The sequence below is a fragment of the Typopeltis vanoorti genome, chromosome 13 (genome assembly GCF_054136105.1).
Source record: "Typopeltis vanoorti isolate ZY-2024b chromosome 13, IOZ_Tvanoo_1.0, whole genome shotgun sequence".
Taxonomy (NCBI): Eukaryota; Metazoa; Arthropoda; class Arachnida; order Uropygi; family Thelyphonidae; genus Typopeltis; species Typopeltis vanoorti.
In genome coordinates, this window is record NC_143561.1 from 8,930,323 (window position 1) to 8,954,813 (window position 24,491).

The following is a 24,491-nucleotide window of genomic DNA, read 5'->3' on the forward strand; positions in this document are numbered from 1 at the left end:
TTTAAATGAATTTTTATTGCCAGGTTTCTTTGACTACTTATTTTGAGTACAGTAGACATGCTCATACTCAGAACAAAACAAAATGATTTATTCTGAAAATGCACAAAATATTCACCTAGAGCAAAAGGTTTATACCAGAGTGAATTACAGTGTTTACTAGTGTGTTTTTAAATAAGTTATCCTTACCTGGTAATAATATACCAGAAGCTAGTGCTTCCAATACACGACGAAGTGCATCTCCGGGACTGAGAGGCTGCCCACTGCTGCTGATTACTTTTTCAACTAAGAGCTCCATGGCCTGAAAAAAAGTGATTTAAATATAAAGAAACTTTACTAAAAGGGGACAGAGGGTGTTAACTGCAAATTTGATGATTGTTTCCCTCATAACACAAAATAAGGAAAATTAAGCTTCCTTTAAGTAGTTTATACAAACAATGAATAATTAACCAGGTTTGACTCAGATTTTTTATTGTTACTTTGACATCATCAGCAAGATATGTAATACAAACATTTCCAACAGCCACTATTTCTAAATTGAAAAATACTGGATTGATAATGTAAATAACGTAGCATTAAGCACATCTTGTATAGTTTATACATTGTGTAAACAATATGACTGCTGGCATAAGACAGGTCATGAACGCCCTTTGAAGAGACTCCTTAAACAATCTGATGAGAGAGAAACCATACTGTATGATGTTCTGCAAGGTTGTGTGCTATGAGTCTGCTTCTTTCTTCTCGTTTTCAACACTATCAATGTATTCTTTTTTATTTTATGGGTTTTGAAACCTTTCCCACTTTGATGCACATACACCTTTCCACAAGAAAAAGGGATCTTTCATTTACCCAAGATGTTTGTGGAATGGAAGTCTTTAGGGAAACAGGAAACTTTGTAAAGTTTAATCAAGAAAAATAGCCCAATTATTAAAATCAATCAACCCATAATGGCTTTCAAAACCACTAGGGTATTTTATCTAGAAAACCATTTAATTCTTCATTAGCATAACAGCAAACACATTATTATTAAAAGAGATCTCCAGGAAGTCAGGGATTTATTAAGGGAGATCACATACTACCAGCCATCATATTTGTTCTTGAATTCATTCACACTACTTGCACACAACACCAATGGTAATCTATTCCAATCGCACAAAACTATTACAGAAAAATCTAATCTCACTCCTTGTTAAAACATTCATTCTCTACTCCTAATTGCTCTCTTGTCCTTTCTCCACCCTCCATAAATTGAAATCCTGTATGACCCTTTCAGAAGTTTGTAAGTCTCAATCATATCACCCCGTCTCCTGTTTGCTAGTATTTGCAGTCTATAACTTGTCGATATGTCTTCATTATTCCACAATCCTGATATAATTTCCAACACTTTCCTTTGTACTCTCTGCACTATATCAGATCCACCATGGAAAAAAAGGAGACCAGACTTGCACACAGTAGTCCAAGGGAGGTCTTATCAAGGCCCTGTAAAGGGGCAAAATGACACCCATATATTTACATGTGATCGTTCATTTCAGCATTGCAATTATCTTTTGAGTGGTATTTGCAATCTTTGCTGCATGGCCCCTGAACTTCAACTTCCAATCTACTAACACTCCAAGATCCCTAGCATAATCCCACTAATGTAATACGACACTGGATATCTAATCATGCCAAAGTGAATGACTTTACATTTACTGACATCCATTTTCCCATGCCCACAATTCCAGTCTATTCAAATCATTTTGCAAGTACTGTATATCAGCAACATTCCTGATTACCCTACTTATCTTTGCATTATCAGCAAATAGCTATATGTCACTTGTCAAATCTCTCCCAATATTATTAATGTATAGATTGAATAACAGTGGACCAAGCACTGATCCTTATGGTTTAAGGTAACCACTGGTTACCTTAAATCTTGCAGACTCACACCACCCCCGTAGACCACTTTGTGCTATTCTGTCAGTCAGCCATCCTCTTATCCACGCTAATATATTCTCTAATTCATGCAACAGTCTAGCATGCTGTATTCTGTCAAAAGACTTTAGCAAAATCCCCAAAGTATCATGGTGTATCCATTCCTCCAGTTGCTAAAACATGATCTTCCTTTCCTTAGTAAACCCATGCTGTTCACTGCAAAGCAGATTCTCTGTCAACCCATTTCTGAATTTGAGCACTGACCAAGTTTTCCAAAAATCTTCATCATCACTCCTCAGATATTGATTAGTCAACAATTGGAAACTGTTGTCTTTGCACCACCCTTGCAATGGGATTACCATACATTCTTTCCATTCCTGCAGAATCTTCCCTGTTCTGAGACTCAAAGTATAACCTGGTCAAAGGAATAGCCAGTTCAGCTGGACACTGTTTCAGCATACATGCTGATATATATTCAGTCCCTACAGCAAAATTCTTATTCATTTTGCCTTTCAACTATTTGTTTACAATTGTATTAATAACTTTGTCCCCTGTTCCCACATCCCAATAGTAAGATGTGATTAGCAGAGAGCAACAGAACTCTTGTTTGGTTCTTGTGTGTTTCATGATGTGATGAGATACTCATTACAAAATATTAGTAGTTTACATTAAGTTCTTTACTTGGAAGTGAAAAAGGTACAACTCAGCTGATCCAGATGAGAGCTTCAGAAGATTGAAATGACCTGACAAATAATAATGCAATTTCTGAGAAAGATTGAAGAACTATTCGTAATTGTTCATAGGGTGTGCTTCATTACAATATGAAGCACACCCCAGAAGATATGAGTTGAAGAACACGACAATAATTCAGGCATGTTTAAGCAATGTCACTACAATGCATCAATCCTCTTTGATCTTCGTCTTTCAAATATCTGTTTGCATGCTAGCCTCTGCCATTCTACTTAGAATGAGAAAGGCCAGCAAAACAAGTGGTGTAATGTAAAAGTCAAGATCAAAGAAGAGCAAGGTGCACATTTAGGGAGTATTCATGTATTTATCACTAACTTGGAAGACAAACGTAAAGCGCCAACAATATTGAAGACTAACAAATGTGATTAATTTGGAAGACAACAAGTGACACTAAGTAATCATGGAGTTTATTATGCATAGTAATAAACTCCATGTTTATTACTCTTAGCAAACTAGTCGGCATGTTCCTTTAAGACAAGCATACTCACAGAATAACTTCTTTCATTTGTGTATCTGATGAACTAATTCTTTATTTATGCCATTCATGCATGTATGACTGCTAAAAAAAGTTATTAAATACATGTATCTACAAGTGGAGGAAAAAAAGGCGGTGGTTCACTATACGACGAAATTTGCAATATGACAGCAGCCTGGAACCTGAATGTGTTCTGTGCCTGTCCAAATAAGAAAATGGCATATCACTACATTATCAAAATACTCTAGATGAGAGATGGTAGCAACTTGATAAGAAACTGTCGCAATTATTAAACTATTAATGCATCAACTTATAATGCAAAACAGTTTTCTAAATTAACATTCAATGAAGAAGCTTAAATAAGAGTTGTAATAACTTACCCAGCTACTCAAACGACCCCATGTAGGCACACGTTGACAGAGGTCTCTCAAAATACGAATCACCATGACACAAGATTGAAGACTGCTTGCTCTAGCCTAATGGTTACAATATATTTATTAAAAATGGGTCAAAATTGAGCTGAAATTTCATGTCATCTAAAAATAGTTGATATTAAAAAAATTATGTACATGTCAAATCTTTCACCGTGTAACATTTAGATTTTGAAGTTTTATTAAATGATGTCAAGTTACTAATTGCATCTTTTTTTGCAAATCACACACTCCCTGATAAATTTTTCACAAAAATGTAATAATCTGCAGGGACAAAGATTTTTTTAACGCCTGAGAGAAAAATCTGTGTATATATTCCAATTATACAACCCCTGCTGTATCAAAAAGCCAAACTACCACACTGGAATAGTTAGCATTAACAAAGGCTTGTATAACTTAATTAAAAGTCTGCCATAAAAAAGGAATGGGCCTAGTTACAGACTGCAATTACCATTGTGTCTATGTATGCAATATCCAAAGTGCTTTTCATCTGAATACAGTAAGAAAAAGTTAAAATACTGCTAACCAAATACATCTACATTATTATATAAGAGCAATCTCTGCCAGTCAATTCACATTTTACATGAGAATTTGCTTTAACTTATAGCAAATCATTAAAAATTCCTCCAGTGTATTTGAAATGGATTATGCATGTTATATGGCAGCATTTTCCCTTCAAGAAAAAATACAGAAGTCCATTATAACAAGGGTTTGTACAGTCAGAAACGCCATAATCAATTAAATGCTAAAATTAAATGAAAGCTATATTAATATCGGTATGTAAGTCAACTACTTAGAAAATTAAACATAGAAATTAAAACTTACATAAAATAAATTTAATAGTTGTAAAATCATCCTTAAAATCTAGACCTCCTAAGACATCACTTGAATTCCACTCCCTTATATTAAAGGGATTTTGGACTGTATAGTCGTTCTAAAACTAACATCCTTTCGTTCTGTCAGGAAGACAGGGTTTCTCTACTCAATCTACTAGATTCTGTGCCTTGCGGTTTGTCTTACTTTGGAAAACCTGGTAATCCGCAGCTATCCATCATGCGGGACATAAATCTTACATCCTTTACCATAAAGCAGACCAGTCTGGCCTAGTGGGACATGCTCGAAAAAACAGTTTTATTTTTGGAAGAAAACCAAGATTTTACATAGAAGCCTGATTCCTCATAGTATGCTTACATAAAGAGCTATGAGACCTTTCTACAATGACTGAACTTAAACAGATCTGATGGCATTTGGTTATCCCCTTCACTGAAAATATTAGTACATAATTTTTATGCAAATTCCTAATGGTGCTATTGCAATTTTTTAAAAAAAAATAACTGGGGATTTTACTGACTGACTGTTGTCCTATTAATGCTATAGTGGTGCTTTTTGAAAATGATTCTTTAATTGTAATTTTATATTGCATTCTGTTTTCAATGTATGTACTGAGGATGCCCATGATACATAGGCAATGATTTTACAACAATTAAAATTTCATGTAAGTTTTAGTTTCCATATTTAATTTTTCTAAATAAAAACTATTCCAAAATCAAAGAGCTAATAAATTTTAGTAATTTCACACTACTATTTACACAGCAGTTTCATTAAATGGTGTTTTCAGTATACTGACAATTTACAGTGAACTAACAAAATTATTCATGCAAGATTAAAAGGAATTTATACTTAGAATGTGTTAGTGTGAGAAATAGAAGAAACACAGGATACTTTGTAATGTGGAGAAAACATGAATGATTTCACCCTGCACAACGATATGGAAATGATCTGGCAAACATGCAATTTATAGGCAACCAATTCATCATTATCTACATTGGTGTAATACTATGAAAAGAAAGTGCTTGTACCAAAATTCATGAAATAGTTCATCCAGATCGTAACCAAATATTTCTGTGTTTAACATTATCAGTGACTGTCAAAACTTCTTATAAAAACAGGATTTCACTGCATTACAAAATATTATCTATTCCTAGATTCCTATTACTTGTATGAGATTATAGGTTTGAGAGAAGGGGAAGCATTTTCCTTTTTTATAAAAGAAACATATTATGAAAGTTAGTCAGGGGAAAGAACTACCCAAACCAAGAATCTTACAAATTAGAGTTGTGGCAATTCTAATAATGTAACAGTCAAATAAAACTTGCTGTTAAAACTAGAGATGAAGAATAATAATAATATATATATATATATATATATATATATATATATCAATCTCACATTACCTATATAAAATGCAACGATATTTAATAATGAAGATGTAGAATCTCAATTTTTTAACATGCTCGTTTTTTTTTTCTTTTCATTTAGAGAGTTAAAACTTAAATTTCTGTTAGATTTATTATATACTGGCATTAATATATATATCAAACAATCCTATCATTTAACATTTATCAGTGCAGCATGTTTGTAGTGCACAGTCAGGACTTGACTAATTGCTCTTGCAATAAGAATTTTCAGTTAAGTTAAAAAAAAAAAAAAATCAGAAAGCTTGCAGTTTTATTTATATAATGTCAGTGCTCTTCAAAAGTTGTAAACACTATGGTATGTTTACCATACTTATTGCATTTATTGGGGGTCATTACAAATGGCATTTGTCAATTACACTGATGACCAATGAGAGGCTATATAGGAAACACACATCATTTTATCTTTAGAGTGCTCATTAATACTATTCTGAGGTAACTAATTAATCGTGACACAGCAATCTAAAATACATAGAACAGGCAGCAAAGATATTTAAGCTTATTTCTTACTAAGTAATGGAAGGTGGTAGAATCTGTCCTAATAGTGGATAAAGTTGAGCATGAAGTATTATATCCTTAAAATAGTTCCTTATATTGATTCTAACCTAAATGATTTTTGAATGTTTTCAGCGTTGCTGTTGTGTCATATGACATCACTCGTCATGTTCATCTGCAAAGTTTCAGAGCCAATCAGAATTCAGTTTTTCAATGTTTTTTTTATTGAGTTTTTATTATATGAATATTTTTGATGTTTATAACAGCAAAGAAGAAATTGTTTAATTTTTTCCATAGAAGTGACAAGCTAGGGAAAATTTGTAGCACTTATAAAATGCCCAAATTGTTTCTTCACAGATTGATAAACATACCAATATATAAGTAAACATATCTGCATTAATACCGGTAGTTAAGCAAGGTTAAAGTTAGTCATAATATTAACAAAGCTTATAAAAATTGACCAGATCAAGAATTAAATATGACTATGATATATTAGGCAACTGGAGAAGATTACACCTATGCCGGCATCTGGTTAACGACATATTTGCCTGATTAGTGAGCAAGCATAAAAACTTTTGAAGCCCAACAACTGCTAAAATCTCAAAATAAAGATGGTAGAGAAACAGATATATGTCTTATTGACTTTGGAAAAGTTTGAAACAACTGAAATTTTTATGCATGTTTCATCTTCTATTGTAAACTACTAGGAGAATAAAGAAGTTACTGCAGTTGTGATATATTATTATTATTATTATTATTACGTGACACCTCCAGGGAGGGCTTACTCTACAACTCTGTCTCCACCGCGCAATCCACCACTAGTATTTTCACAGATAATCACAGACATCCATGCCCACGACAGGATTTGAACCTGCAGCCTTTTGGCCGGAGAGCAGATAAGCTAACCACTCAGCCAGCTAGGCGAGCAATATTGAAGCAAAATAATTTATTTCTAAAAAAAAAGTTATTATAACAATCTAATATGTACTTTGTGATGTAAAATTTGAACAGTGTTTTTCCTATTATTCATTATCTGAAGCTGAAGTAATAAAAAAAAATCGAGATTCTATTGTAATTATTAACAAAATATTAAATTAAATGTACAAGGAATGTAGCAGTCTGCTATCTGCAAATTAATCTCTAAAAAGTTAAATAGTCTACACAGTTATGGTTCACTTTTTCACGCACAAAATGAATTTTGTCTTGGGTACCTGTTATCAAGATATATATGCATATATGCCAAAACAAACCAAGCTTTATTATCAATAAGAAAGCAGCAGATATATTACCACTTGCATAAATATATAACCCAGAAAGAACAGTGCCTTCAGCAAATAAAGCTATAATGGAGCAAACTATCATTCTAAAATAATTACAGAACTATCTCAAGCAATTCAAAGATAGCTTATTTAGTTTAGTTATGTGTGTCCAAAGTGATCACAGAAAAACAACTATTGGCTAGGAAGTTCCTGACATGAACCTCCACACAAATACACTCAATGCATTGCATAACTATAGGACAACAGATTTTGAAGTTAATTGTACTTTTAACCTCAAACAAATATTCGATGAGATCTGGTTAATTAGAGCTTATTGAGACCAAATTCATGAAAATTCGTCAAAATGCTTGCAAAATTCAGGAAACAAACTTAGATTAAGATGTATTTTCTTGCAGAACTCTGCTGATGAAGTAATTAGGAATACTATCAATATTCTGTCACATGTCTCTAGTCCACAGGCATTCTCACACAGGGTATTAAAGATTACTTAAAGAATTCAGAGTATTCCTAGAAACAACTCTTTCCAATTTCCACCTGATGATGTACTACATTCATAATCATCATTCAATCGCTTGTCACTGAGTATGACTGTATAATACTGGCAAGTCTACATATGTATGATTAAGCCGATTCAACATGACTTCTGTCATGTACTTCCAAGAAACCCTGATGGTTGAGGATCACTGTCCATGCAAATATGCTCTTTTTCTTATTCTCTCTACTGTCATGCAGTCACAAAGAATGCAACTTGAAAATATTTACAAAGTTTTACACTCAAATTATCCACAAAATACTAGAGATAAATAGTGGAATAATCGTTTTTTTTTTTTTTGATATTTATTTAAAGCATATGTTTCCAATTCTGCAGATTAACACTACAGTGGCACAAAATATTATCTTTGCCACAGCAAAAGTAGAATTTAAGAAAGGAAGTGAAAGATTTGAGTAACAGGAGTATCCAAATTTGCATGTATTTTTACACCAACTTTTGGAAACCCATAGTTCAGATCCATTATGCACATACAATACTAATCAAATGTAAATCTGGGTTGGAATTTACTAGTAGCCTTTAACAGTACCACTCATATGCATTGCAACTGATTACATTTGCATGCAGGTTACCCAGAAAACATTGTTATTGATAAAAGTACAATCAGCATTCTCCAAATGAAGACAAATAATTTTGAAGTAATGCATGTTCAAAACTTGATAGGTGCTCAGACAGCATCTGTCCCAGAATATAGAAACTGTACTAAACTTGTACAGTTTTTCCAAATACAAAAATCTTATCAAAAATTCATATCATATCCTTTTTTCTCATGAATTAGCTAGTTCTATTTACATAACTTCCTAATAACAGATAACATGACCCCACAAAAGTGAATTATATGGATAAATATTGTTAATGCTAGTCATTAAGCAATCATCTAAGTTTTTACACAACTTATTTTTCATGCCTGCTGTTCTTAAATGCATAATTAATAATATGTGTCATCTATGGAATTGCACACAATTTTTCTTGCTTCAGGTCACAATACTTGGTTAATGCATAATATAAAACCCCAATTGTAGTAGTGGTATGCCAAACGTAGATCTTAGAAATTACAATTTCGAAATAAGGAACAACCCATAAAATGCTTCGTTATAACTGTCATAAGTGAAAAATTAATGAATTATCTGTGATTAGCAAGAAAAAATCAATAAATTGAACTCAAGTATTGTCTTTTATCTTAATATTTCAAACTGTGGAGGCATTTACCCCATTAGTACAGAGAAGCGCATAAAAACATAAAGCTTTAATCCTGTATATGCAGATATACTATAAATAAAATCCAATAATTAAAAAAATGTAGAGAAATGAAAGTAAACAGATCACATAGCTTCACTGTCAAATCAACAAATTATACTACATATGTCGATATATTTCAGTTCCATAACACTTTGCAGTGTCCTGGTCAATACATATGATGGCATTTTTCGTGTGCGCGCACGCATATAGCTATTCATATGCTAAAGTGTGAATTTAATAATCTCTCTACTGTAGATTATGGTGTGAGACAACAAGATGTATTGTCTTCAAATTTCCAGAACTCCAAGGACTACTTATGTATCTCCCCCGACAACTAAACAGGCAAACTGAAAATTCAAATACAATGCAACTTAATAAGTAAACACTGCATATTTTGCTTGTCTGAAAGATACAAGCCAAAAATATTTTGAAACTGTTTATTGACAAGTAACTTGTCAATAAGCAGAACTGCAGACATTTTCAGAATGACTTAATATGGCAAAAATAACTTTTACTCGCACAACAAATAACACAAATGCTTCCAAATTCAATGTATAAAAGTTGTTATAATAAAAGAACATATATACCCGGCATTTACTGTAAGGGAAAAAAAAAAAATATATATATATATATATATATATATATAATCATACTGTTTCAGTGTGAAACATTACTTTTAAATATAGGGGTTTATATTTAAAAAAGCCAAAATAGATCAGGTCCAAGGCACCATAATTCATAAGCACTCAAAACAAATGTTTTATGATTTTCAATCATAAATCATAAAAATGTGAAACCAAGATTGAATTATTGCTTCTATTAATTGGGTTTTATTGGTGGGTTGCTTCTGACTAACAAGTTTCTTTAGTCAGCTCCAAAGATTTTCGATTGGGTTAAGGTCTGAGCTATTCCCAGGCCATTCCAGCAGTGGAATATGATTATCTTGAAACCACTTTTTGCACACAGCAGCAACATGAACATGGAGCTGAATCCTGTTGATATAAAAAAGCTTCATTATTTTGAAAAAGATCACGTGCAAAAGGCTCCAGTACTTCATTTATGTATTTTTGGGCATTTATATTTCCATTAATTACGCAAATTCTGCCCATACCTTTCGATGTCATACAACCCCAGATCATTACACCAAGCAAGTGTTTCATGGTAGGTGTAATGCAATCAGGATGCAAATCTCCGATTCTTCTCCTTACGTATTTTATGCCATTACTACCAAACAGGGAGATTTTGGTCTCATCTCCAAATAACAGTCCCGTTGCTCTGCTGTCTAGTTAACATGGGTTTTAGCCCAGTTTAATCTTTTCAACCTTTTTTGAGAGAGAAAAATGGCTTTTTTTTTTGTGGAATTCTAGCATTTAGACCAAATTCCCGCAACCTGCGCTGAACAGTCCCTGTACTCGACTTCACATTGTACTGCGCCATTTCATCTTGTATATACCCAGATGATTTTCTTCTGTCACGAAGGCACAGTCTCCAATTCTTCTATCATCAGTTGCTGTTGTGTACCTTTTCCTGCCTTTACCAGTCTCGTTTTGTAATGACTGAGTCTCCTTATACCTCTTCAAAAATTTATAAATGCTATCTTTGGTTAAGTTTCCACCAATTTTTTTTTCTAATTTCTTCAAAAAACCCAACTTGATAGCAATCTCATAACACGCTGCCAAATGTCCTCTCAGCTCCAATACATGACATCAATAGCTTAATTCTAATGTGACCTTACTGGCTCATTGTCAAAACAAGATGCCACTTGATTACACTCATGCTCACTGGCTACATTCAAATGAAAGAAAGCTAGCTACTTCATATCAACCTAAGCAAGTTGTGCTTCTTTTTTCTGGTTATTTGGCTATAACGTTTCATAGAATACAGATAACTGAACAAACTTTGTTGCATTACATTCTTGATTAAATTATCTTTCCCTTGATATATAATTTTATGGTATTACACAAAAAAAAAATGTGTTATGAGCCAAACCTCAAAAATACACTTTTTTCAAAAGGTGTATTTCCACAATTCTTCTGCAATTTTGGCTACTTCCTGTACTTCCTTCAATTCTAACTGCTGACTTAAAACTCAAATAAAGACTAAGTATCGTCTGATATAATGCCCCATTGACACCATATAACTGTAGCATATTGAATGGCTTCTCTCTTGGCACCGTGTCATATGCCTTTCCCAAATCGACAAAACTTAAATACAGATCTTTGTTATATTCCCATGATTTCTCCACTATTTATCGTAAAGTGAAGATCTGATCCTGACAGCCTCTATTTGACCTGAATCCAGCTTGTACTTCAAGCTTTTCTTCCACAATTCTTCTCAACCATTTCTCAAGTATACTTGCATATATCTTACCAGGAACACTCAGTAGGGAAATACCTCTGTAATTCTCACATTCAGTTTTATTTCCATTTTTATATGGGTACTGTGAGAGCTCTACTCCAATCATCGGGAATTCGTCCCTCTGTCCAGGCCTTCAGAACTATGCAGTGCAGCCACTGCAAGACGTATACCACCATACTTCAGCATTTCTGGTCGAATGTCATCTACTCCTGCTGCCTTTCCACATTTCAAGCCTTTGATGGCTTTTTCTACTTAAGTATATATATATTCCTGATTGCATGTCTGTTGAGTGTTTTTTTTACCACTGTGCTGTGATCACTGCTTGTTTCATTTAGCAATTTTTCGAAGTAATTACTCCATATATCCAGGATATCTTTTACATCAGTTTTCATGTCAACTTGTCAACTATCATCTCTGATTCCTTTTACAGCACTCTTTCCTCCATTTCTAAGCTTCTTTAACAACCTCCAGAATATCTTACTACCTTCTTGATATTTATTTTCTATGTTCTTGCCAAAGTCCTCCCATGACCTTTGTTTAGCTAGTTATACACAGACTTTAGCTTTCTTACATTTTTTCCTATATTCTCTAAGAGCAAAAGCTGACTGTAGATAATATACCAAAAAATTTCAAAGATTGTTTCAAATAATCTTTGCCTGAAGTGCGGCGAGTGCAGCGTCCCAGAAGTGTCAATGAACCTATTGCCGGCGTAAAGAGGGAGAAAAAAACCTGACACAGAAGAAAAGGGAAGAGAAGTCCAGTTCGAAGCCAAGTGCACAGTGGATAGCAGCTATAAAGTAAAGTGAGTTGATCCGTTTGTTCAATTTTCTTGAGCTTTTAAGAGAACTTATTAGTGGACTGTAAAATAGAGGCTGATCTAAATAGGCATATTTAACAGTTGAAGATTATGAAGTAATTAATTGTCGGGAATTTGTAGTTAAAATAAGTCATAGTGTAACTGTTTGCTGAAACTTAGCTATAGAATATTCCAAGCATAGAAAGGAGAGAGCAATTGTGTGCAAAAGATATTGTCTAAGTGTTCGATGAATAAGAGTTAACAATTAAGCAATAAGTACCATTGCTGAGTATAAATGATTTACTCCAACATTATCATATCTTATATTTCTATCGCCTAAGGCACTTTGTACTGTATCAATCCACCTATATCTTGGTTTTCCTCTGGGTCGTTTTCCTGCCAACCTGGCAGAGAACACTTGTTTTGCTAATCTTTCCTATCCCATTCTATTTAAGTGACCATACTACCTGAGATTAGCTCTGCTAACGCATTCCTGGATGCTGACAATGTCAAGTTCTTTCCTAATATACTCATTTCTAATATGATATTGCCATTGATGCCATCTGTTCACACCTCTAATCTTTCTCAGGACTCTCATATCTGTGGTCTCAGGTCTTTGGTCAAGTGTTTTACTTCTGACCCAGCTCTCAGACCCATAAGTTAAAACTGGTTTGAACACTGTCATGTATACAGCTAATTTAGTGTTCCGACTAATTTCTCTCTTATTCCATATGAATTTATTCAATTGACTTCCCACCATACCAGCTTTGCTGATTCTGTTGTCTATTTCTATATTTAGTTTACCATCTTCAGTAAAAATTGTGCCTAAGTAGCTGAAATGTTTTACTTGTTCCACAGGTTCTCCATTCACAACACAGTTGACATTTTCAATGATTCTGCCTATTTTCATGGTCTTTGTCTTTTTATTGCCGACCTTCATACCATATCTATTACAACAGCTATTCAATTTAGTCAGAGAATCTTGCAGACTTGTAGCGGATTTATTTAGAAGTATAACATCATCCGCATAAAGCAAAGAGCTGACATTAACATCTCCAATTTTGATATCAGGTTTAATACCACTTTCCTTCATAATGTGATGCATACAGATAATGAATAACAGCGGGGATAATGTACATCCTTGTCTCACACCAGATTTAACATTAAACCATCTTCCTATACTTCCTTCAATTCTAACTGCTGACTCAACTCAAATAAAGACTAAGTATTGCTTGATATAATGCCCCATTGACACCATATAACTGCAGCGCTTTGAATAGCTTCTCTGTTGGCACCTTGTCATATGCCTTTTCCAAATCAACAAAACTTAAATACAGATCTTTGTTATATTCCCATGCTTTCTCGACTATTTGTCGTAAAGAGAAGATCTGATCCTGACAGCCTCTATTTGCCTGAATCCATCTTGTTCTTCACCAATTTTTTCTTCCACAATTCTTCTCAACCGTTTATCAAGTATACTTGCATAGATCTTGCCAGGAACACTCAGTAGGGAAATACCTCTGTAATTCTCACATTCAGTTTTATTTCCCTTTTTATATATGGGTACTATGAGAGCTCTACTCCAATCATCGGGAATTCGTCCCTCTGTCCAGGCTTTCTCAACTATGCAGTGCAGCCACTGTAAGACTTTTATACCACCATACTTCATCATTTCTGGTCGAATATCATCTACTTCTGCTGCCTTTCCACATTTCAAGCCTTTGATGCTTTTTCTACTTCAAGTATGGATATGTATTCCTGACTGCATGCCTGGTCAGTATTTTTTTATCACTGTGCTGTCATCATTGCTTGTTTCATTTAGCAGTTTTTCAAAGTAATTACTCCATACTTCAAGGATTTCTTTTTCTCCTGTTTTCAAGTCACCTTTATCATCTCTAACTCCTTTTACAGCACTCTTTCCTCCATTCCTAAGCTTCTTCAACAACCTCCAGAATATTTTGCCACCTTCTTGATATTTATTTTTTATATTCTTGGCGAAGTCCTCCCATGACTTTTGTTTAGCTAGTTTTACACACTGTTTAGCTTTCTTACATTTGTCTCTGTATTCTGTAAGAGTAAAAGCTGACTTATTTGCCAGGAACTTTTGATATGCTTTCTTCTTTTCCTTCACTGCCTCTTTAACTTCCTGTGTCTACCAGGAAGTTCTGATTTTTTTATCCTTGCACACAACCTCACCACATGCCTCTCTGGCAGAATCAATGTTTTCTTCAGTTTGCCACTGAATCTCCAAGGTTTGATTCCTGTTCTTAAACTCTTTCATTTTCTTTTCAATAATCTTTCTGTATTTTAGTCTACAGTTCACATCTGAGAGCTGCTCAACTTTTATTTGCTTTAAAACTTTCTTACATGTTATTCTTTTCAACATGAAATTCAATTTTATCCTGCTCAAGACTAAATAGTGATCACTTCCAATTTCAAATCCTCTGTACACTCTGGTGTCCTGCACCAGGGAGAAAACATCACTATCAACAATAACATAGTCAATGAGACTTTTCTTATTCCTAGCCTCTTCTCTCCATGTGAATTTGTGCACATTTTTATGTTGGAACATGGTGTCAGTAATAACCAGTCCATGTCCTGAGCAGAAATCCAACAGATATTTGCCATTATTATTAGCTTTGCTCTTTTCTCCAAATTTTCCCAAAATATTTTTGTATGTCTCACAATCATTTCCTACTCTGCTATTTAGATCCCCAACAAGGACCAACTTTTCATTTTTCATTGTGTCAGTTGCTTTTTCTAAAGCCTCAAAAAATTCCTCCACTTCTACCTTAGTAGAACCTTCTGTGGGACCATAGGCACAAATAAGTCTCATTGTCCAGTTCCCCATTCTCATATTTGCCCACATTACTCTACTTGAGACTGACTGCCATTCAAGAAGATTAGCCTCATATTTTGTGTTGAATACTATGGCTACTCCTTCTTTTCCTTGATTGTCATTGCCTGAATATAACATTTTGTATTTATTGCTCAGAAAGATCTCACCAGTTTTGGTCTTTTTTATTTCAGTCACCCCTATTATGTCAATCTGGTACTTATCTAATTCCTCAGCTAGCTCCATTTCTTTGCCATTCAGGCTTCTTACGTTGATAGTACCGATCTTTAACTCTGGTGATGTTGAGTTGGGGTTTGTTTTCAGATTTGTTCCAGTAGCTGACTTTTCGCTGTTCGCCCTGGTTCCCTGGCGAAAACAACGGGGGCCTTGTTTAACCAGGCGACGCCCCAGCCGGCATGAAATTTTGTCATGTTGTACCATCATTTTTTTTATTTTGGTTTAACCAATAAGAATACAATTTGGTCGGCTAAATCCCAAATTGCCAGCCCATCCTCGTTCGTTCAGTATCAAAGTAGATACCCAACAGGTTGCACCACGAGAAGGTGAGGATTGGACATTAGGTCAGAAGCCCTGGTCAGTTCTCCGCATTCCTTTAAAGGCTATGTGGAGGTCTCCTCTCAGTTATACAGCTTTGACCCTTAAGCATCCCATGCAGGAACTTAACTAATTTATTTATGCAGATTTGAATTGGGATGTTTTTTTTTTCTATTACTGAAAATGCAGTGTAAATTTGTCTTATGTGAATTAAATTTTGTTGTTTAAATATTAAATAAGTGTCGCCTGATTCTTAATTATTTGATGCACTGTTCCGAAAAAATATTAGAGCCTACTAGCGGGAACCCAAGAGAAAGGATAGTAAAGAATAGATAGTAGACCACGACTGCAGATACTAATTAAAATAGAGATATTATGAGGATAAATAGAAAACTACTGGATGCGTGTTACACTACATCAGTCGCGCAGTTTTTAAACAAATAAATTTTCGAAGAATAAGAAGGCAAGTGTGGAAGACAGTTAAGCGTAAGGAGATATATACGAGATTAAAGAGAGATAAGGAAAGCGAATTAATGTATAAGAAAAAAGAGATGTATAAAAGATATATACTGTAGGCGCAGTTCCGACAGGATTAAACCCACCACGATATTACAGCAGAGCCATATTAAAAGTGAAGATATTAGGAAGGAACTTGACATTATTAGCATTTAGAAATTTGTGAAACCTAGATGGATTGATAGAGTAACAAGTAATTTAAAAGATTGAAATATAAGATCTGGTGACACTAAGTCCTGACAGATAAGATTCTATCATGTAATACTATCATTATATCATAACACCCTTGAGGATGCATATCAGGATTTCAATTACAAATGAAAGAAAATGAAAAAATTTATGAAATAAATACATAGATGCAAAGTTCTGTTTACAAATAATGACTAGACGTTGGTTAGGTCATAGCTTGGTATGAGACCATCCTCCTACCTACTGGAAGACAAACAGCTTTTGGTAATTAGCAGGTAGGAGAAACTGTAATTATTAGTTTCAAACAATACAGTTCCTCCCTCAATGCAAATGCTGAAACCACAGCTGACAAACAGAGAAGGCTTTCAAACCAAGCTTGAGGTTAAATATTCTCCTCATTCTACGATGATCCACCTAAAAGTTATTACAGTGAAAAAAATCAGATACGTGCAGACAGGATGTGTTCCAATGGCAAGCTCTCCATATATTGCAAAACACATCCTTATATCTCAGTTAGGTAGTTATTTAGATACTGATAATTACAGATTTCAGGCTTTTTTTTTTAAATCACAATTCCACTTACAGAGGTTCATAACTTATTACAGCAGCACTGCAGGTGTATAAAGTGGAGAAAACTTCAATAATCTTTAGCTATGTTAAATTCCATCCCAAACTTTGTTAATCGTAACTCGAAAAGCCAGAAACACAGCCTGCTATTTTAGATGACACATTTTTCACTGATCATAACTGATTTCAGAAATATAATTTTATTAAACTAACTAAATATCTTCAAGGGAATCTGAGTTAGCACATTTCCAGAGCAGATATGAAATATAAAGAACTTCTGTTGTGAGCTGCTGGCTTATTTCTGCACTTTTATTTCAACAACATATATCAACTGGATATTTCATATTGGAGACATTTTTCACTGATCATAACAGTAACTAAGATCAGAAATTTAAATCATTATTTATTAAATCAACTCAATATTTTCAAGCCAAAGTCTCACTGCATTTCCACAGAAAAAACAAAATGAAGATTTAGTTTCTGTAATGAGTCGCTGGCTTAATTCTGCACTCTTATTTCATCAATACATCATTAATGTCACTAATCAAAATTAGTGACACATTATTCAGATTTTCAATAAACTAACAAATTTGACATTTTTATTCACATAAAAAAATCTTGCTCCACTAGAAATGTATCACAAATAAAACTGAAGGGACAATTATTAACTCAGTTTCAACAGTATTAACCAGTGAAAGAAATGCAATGTACAAATTTTTTTTTTTGTTATTTTTCATTATATAAATAAACTTAGGTATATACATATATATTTAAAGTCATTAATTTAAGTGTTGCTATAAGAGTAAATATTAATTTTCATTAAACTTGATTTTTCAGATTGGATTATTCATGTTTTTCAGGTGCTCGCACTGCTGATTCATCTTTACATGATGAACTTACATGCATGTATGCTATATCCATTTATTCCAGGTGCTTAGTGCCATTTAGCTATTACTCCATTAATTACTTTAATTCTATTTATAAGAGAATTAAATTTGTTGAAAATCAGAAAGCATATCAAAGTGTCATATCAACTCATTTCAACTTTTCCTGATATTCCAGTATCAATAATAACTGTCACTTCAATTACCACATCAATATTACAGTAATTTTTCCAAGCAGAAATTCCATTTACTCAATATTTTGCTGCTAATGTCTCCTTAGCAGCCAGATGCTGATATATGAGTAAGTAATGAAACATCTAAAAGTCAAAAACCACACTTAGTTTGATAGTAACACGAAATAAAACTGATAATGTTCACCAATAATGGTTCAGCATTGACATTCCTTTCCCATCGCATTAAAAAAAAGTTAGATAGGCATTTAAGTGGTACATGTTAATACATGCTTATAACAATATTTTTCAGTATAAATTTGAATGATTTGACAGCAATAAATATTAACAGACTTCCATTGAGTCAAGACTCATCACAGGAAGTACACCGTTACATACAAAGTCCATCAAACAATGCTTAAAACTCATTTAATGTATATGCAATTCATTCCATTCACCAACTACACTCCATGCAAAGAACCTGTTCCTTACTGTCCCTGCTTACAACACTCATTATACAACTTTCAAGGATGTTCCCTTGTTCACACCCCATTCTATGAAAAATTTCCGTCTTATGCCACAACAATCCAGTAACAACCCTTTACCAACTTAATGTCTCAATCATATCCTCTCTCTTCCTCCTATTCACAAGGGTTTGCAAATTGCATTCCCTAAATCAGTCTCCATATCCCACAAGATTAGTTACCACCTTAGTCTTCTCTGGACTCTTTTCCAATATCTCTTCATCACCATGAAGCACTAGGGTACCAAGTCTGTGCACAATAATTCATACAAGACTTGACCAAAGCCGTATACAATGGAACCAAATCCTCCTTATTTTTGTCCGTCATCTGTATCATTGCCATAATCTGTTGTGACGACTTCACAACTTTTGCAATGTGACGTCTGAATTTAAGATCCTTGTCCACCACAAGGTCTGTTGTCTTATCAACTTCCTCTAAAATTTTCCCACTAAGTGTATACTTTGCACCCCATTGTTGCCTACCAAATTTCAGAACCTTACACTTTGCAACACCCAACTAACAGTTCCATACTGTTGCCCACTGATGCAATCTATTCAAGTTGTCACGTAAGGGCACTTCAACTTGTTTCATCACCACTCTACCCAGTTTTGCAATGTCTGCAAATAGTTCTATATTACCAGTTAAACCTAATCCAATATCGTTAATATACATTTAAATTAAATAACAATGGCCCAAGACAGACCCCTCTGACACATGACAAGTGACTTTCCTCTTCTGGGATATGGAACCCCTATACATAACTCGCTGATTCCTATAAGAGAGCAAGTTGCTATCAACTCACTAATCTATCATCCAATTCCATCAATCAGTCTTTGCAAAATCTCAGTATACCACTATATATGCATCTCCCTTGTCCAATACATTTGTCACCCTGTTATAGTACATAAGCAAGTTGGTAAAACACAAACTCCCTTGTTGGCAAGCATAAAGAACATCACTGTTATCAATCCACTTTTGTATCCAATCTCTCACTAACCTTAACTACAATTCCAGATATATAGATCAGGTTACAATTTGTAGCCTTACCACCTTTGTGCAGTAGAACAATTTACCTTTCTTCCACTTCTTTGCGGCTTATGATGCTGCAAGACTCTTGTTAAACAGGTAGACCAAGGCTGATACAAACTCCCTGGAACATTCTCCCTAAGATATGGTGATATGTCACTAAGTCCTATTACCTTATTAACATCTAGCTTACTTAATCATATACCGATTGCTCATTCACCCATAAGTCTTCTCCCGTTTCACTCTCTACATTTGAGTTTCCAATTTCACACTGAGGATGAAGCACCCTGCTCACTGAATACCTTGACTACATCCTCTGCAGCACTTACCGAGCTTCTACTTTCATCCATTAACATATTTCATGCTTAATCCCCTCATTCATCCATTTGACCTTCAGAATACGTTCATCCATTTGACCTTCAGAATACGTTCATCCATTGATGCTGTTAAGTATTTTTTGTCAGTTCCCAAGCAAAATTTCCTTTCTGCTCAATTCATAATCAACAGCCTTGTAATTCTGCATATATCCTTTCCTCACAGTATTCTTATGGCTAGCCTCAACCAGGTGATTACTTCATAATTGCTCAACAACTGGAGGGAAGTGCAAAACTCCACTCACAATTAATTATATCTGATCAAATGGTCAGATCTAAAACTCTTGATACTCTCCTTCACATACCAACTAAGATAGTTATCCCTCCAGTACCCAAAATTCATTTCCTTAATCCCCAAATACTCTCTTCGTTGCAATCTATATTGCCAAAATTAAAATCACCCTTCCCCTGGTCATAAAATTTTCCTGCTACTCAGACTGCTTATTTATTTCTTCATCACCTCTCAACCACATTCTCTGGCCTATAGCAACATCCAACATCTCTTCCCTTCAACTCCATCATACATCACAATGCCTCTTTCATGTTTGCCTATGTGGACATAATTTTCCTGCTATCATCAATAGCATTCCTCTACCTTTTTTTTTTTTTGTCCTTTAGCTTCCCCAAAACACTGTCTCCTTCGATTCCTATTCAATCAGGATATCATCTTCATTCATTCAACCATGTTTGACTTATTTCTAACAATTTTTGGGTGAATAAACTCAATCAGTGTGTAAATAAACAAGCAGGTCATTTTTGGGCATATAACCAATCATATCCAAGCCACTTGTTTTATTACTCCACTACACCTCTAGTTGTCCAATCACCGTTATCATCGCTTACACAACATATCTACCAGTTTCAACTACCCCACTCATATCCTGATTCATTCCATTCCTATGCTGATCATCCTCATATACACATTCACTACTTCCAACACCCACTCTCTCTATGTCTCCCTGTTCCCTTTTGAATTCTGTTCTATTTCATCTCTCATTGCACATACCAGTCACTGAATTAGAAACTTTTATTTAATATAGTGCTGGACCTCCTTTAGCTTGAATTACATCACATATGCGGTTTGGCATAGATTCCATGAGGTGTTGTCCAAATCTGAACCAGTCCTGTAACTGGTTCAGATTTGGAGGAAGAGGACTTTGTTCCTGGATCTGTTTTTCTAACGTGCCCCATATAATCTCAATGAGGTTCAGATCTGGGTTTTGTGATGGAATTTGCTATCATGCTTGCTGAACAATTCTTGCATGATGGACAGTAGCACTCTCATGTACTGAATAAAAAGTCAACATTGCAGGACAGGCATGACCAGCAACAATGTTCAGATAGTCCTTGGAGGACACCCAACCTTCTAGCAATATCAGGGGACCTGTTCTGTACTAAGAGAACATGCCTCACACCACCTCCAGAACTGAGTTGCATTTACAGGAAAGTTGAGTTCATTGTTATATGGGATTTCAACCAAACTCTGCTGTAGATGAACTTTCCATCTTCACAGAAATCGGTGATTTCTGTATGAGCATGCCAATACCGATCCTCTTCAATTCCCTGCACATAGTTCTGTGAGATATTGGTCGGAAACAGCATTCATTAAATGCTTTGGTCAATTGCTGTACAGAGGAAATTTTGTTTGTCCATACAACCCTTCTCAGATGACAACGATCTTATTCTGATAGAACATCTTAAGGCCACAGCTACATCTCTTACAGGTAATGTGGGATATTTTTCCTCTGATTAAACACCCAAGATATCTCACCTTTTGAGAAACCAGTTAGCTCTGTGGTTTTCAAAATCATGGCTCCAGCCAGAGGCACCCTTAAGTCCTTATCGAACTCCAAAAGATCGTTTATTTTTCCCACTGTGATCAACACTATTGATCATTACTGACAAGAAGCATTCTTAAATAGGTGCCTAAAACATATGGTGATGCAAGTATATATATGATGTGTAAGTGATGTTTATTACATACATCTACAGAAATGTTTCTAATTTGGTGGCTGGTATACATATTATTTCCATTTCGAGCACTTCAGTCCCTTCTGGGTCACTCTTGATCTTTCACTTCACCTCTTATTTCTGATCTCTTGCTTGCACCACACACACTGCACTTCCACCTAGCAACAATTTTTTTCCTGTGCACTCACTCCAAAGTCATCCAAATACAGTATGTAATAAATGAAATCTGCACTTTGCCTTTGAAATTTCCTGAGCATGCCAAAACTACGATAAACAAATGCTTTGAGATTTCCTTTTTATCATTTTTGTTAAGAAAGACTGTGCTAATTATAGGATACTTTGGAATTATTTTAATTTTGGAATGGATTAGTTTAATAGTCCATTCAAAAATCAAATCCACTGATAGAAGTTACAAAATAATATACTACTTAATTATTTCATTCCTTTGCTATGTAGCAAAGTAATGAATGACTTTAGTATATTATTTAGGATGTGCTGTTCACTTCCTAAATGTATTAGCCTTTGCGTTGATATGAGACTTAATTCAGATGCAAGTTATGAACAGACAGGCATCCTAAACATAAAGGAATGCAACAAATATAGAAAAGTAACAGTGTACAAAAGAACTGCTACAAACATCTATTAAACATCTGCTATTCTAGCAAAAAAAAAAAAAAATAAATAAAAATATTACTGTACAGTGAAACTGAACTTAAGGGATGAGTTATGTAAGACAAGATCATAAGATCCCTGAGTAATAATCTGCATTCCAGAATCTCATCTTTGTAGTTTGAAATTATTTCACAGTGGACTTCATACACAGGAGTTATTAAATAGTCTGCAGTATTTACAGATCCAAAGCCCATCCAAATATGCTTTCAGACATAACTTTAGGATGAGGCGATTAAATCTTATGCTCTTTAGTTTGCAGGATAATAAATCCAAGTTTACGGGATCTTTCCCTTTGCCCAGTTGATTTTCTATGTCAATTCTTGACATTTTCCAGCTAATTCAAATCTTAAAACACTGACTGATAACAAAATTATTCCCTCTCTTTCCATGCCAAGGCTCCATATCAAAGGTGGATTTCTCTCTTTCTATAGTCTGGTCCCAATCGGTGATGGCTAGCACTGCGATGAAGAATCAAAAACATAAATGGTAAAAAGATTTGATAAATTGTGTAGATAGCAGCTGCTCTTAATTTAAAATATGCATTTATCTTTGCACATCTTAAAATGACAGATGATTTTTTATCAGTGCTTGAAACCATCTTTAATGCTGAATGGCACCAGAGAAGCCTTCAAATTATATATAAATGGCTAACAATGTTTCATAATTTTCATGCAGATGACAAATCACAAACAAATTGGGGCAAGGTTTCCTTTAGTGACTTCCTTTTGCAAATAATGCACTGTTTATTTTATGACAATTCTGCCTGCTTATTACAAACAAGCCTTTCTAAAAAAGTTGCAGATGTATAATGAGATTGGGCTAAATAATCAAGGGAATCGTGCTCTAGAAACCAAATATGATAAAACTTTCAGGCCATTTCAATCTCCAATAAGCAGGGTGGGGCCTCACAGAATGAAATGAAAATTGTTCATGACCTGAAAACATCTAAAAAAAATAATAATAAATAAATTAAAAAGTCTATATAACGAGGTCTGTACCCACAGCCTGCATTGCTAAAACAGTTCTGTAAAACAACTTAGAATTTCAGTTACTGATTAGATTATCCAAACCAACCTTACTCAAGATGGTTTAGCTTGCATACTCTTGTTTAAAAAAAAAAAAAACTATTTTCCTCAGGCAAAAGACTTTTAAATTCAACTTTTAATTTTTAAACATTTCTGCATTACCAGATTATTTTAAAGTCAGTGTTTTCTCTCAATTTTAATTACTTCATGATTTTTTCCTAGATTTTTCAATCCTAAACTTTCGAAATCAGTGTATGCATCATTACAAGGATGTATAGTACACCCAGCTTGTATAAAATGATGCAAGTCACAGTTTATGACAAAAAAAAAAAAGTAACCTAGAAGCTTAGATAATATTTTCAATTTCAATTATTAAGCTACAAATGATAAGCTGATTTGTTTTACAGTTGTTTTCTCAAAAACAGTACACAGGGCTAATGGTATGGGGTTTTTACAACCCAAACTAATGAGCCAACTTGGCCAGTGGCTTTATGAGTGCAAAAATATATTCAAAGCAACTGAATTTAGAGTTGATAGAATTCAAAATAAAACAGAACACTATGACCAAGAAGTAATAAACAAGAAGGAACAATTATACTCAATACATTTTTGATGAAAAATTCTGTGTAAATTAGCCAAATG

General features: G+C 34.2%; 1 protein-coding gene across 1 annotated transcript in view; it reads right to left on the reverse strand.

Moving 5' to 3' along the window:
- Positions 1–24,491, reverse strand: part of LOC150099925 (zinc finger RNA-binding protein-like) — a 174,094-nt gene that overhangs the window by 13,849 nt on the left and 135,754 nt on the right. Inside the window, exons 18-19 of the mRNA XM_090403122.1 lie at positions 3,517–3,612; positions 187–298 (exon numbers count right to left, since the gene is read on the reverse strand). Of these exons, the coding sequence (XP_090259248.1) occupies positions 187–298; positions 3,517–3,612 (208 nt within the window). The remainder of the gene's footprint in view (positions 1–186; positions 299–3,516; positions 3,613–24,491) is intronic.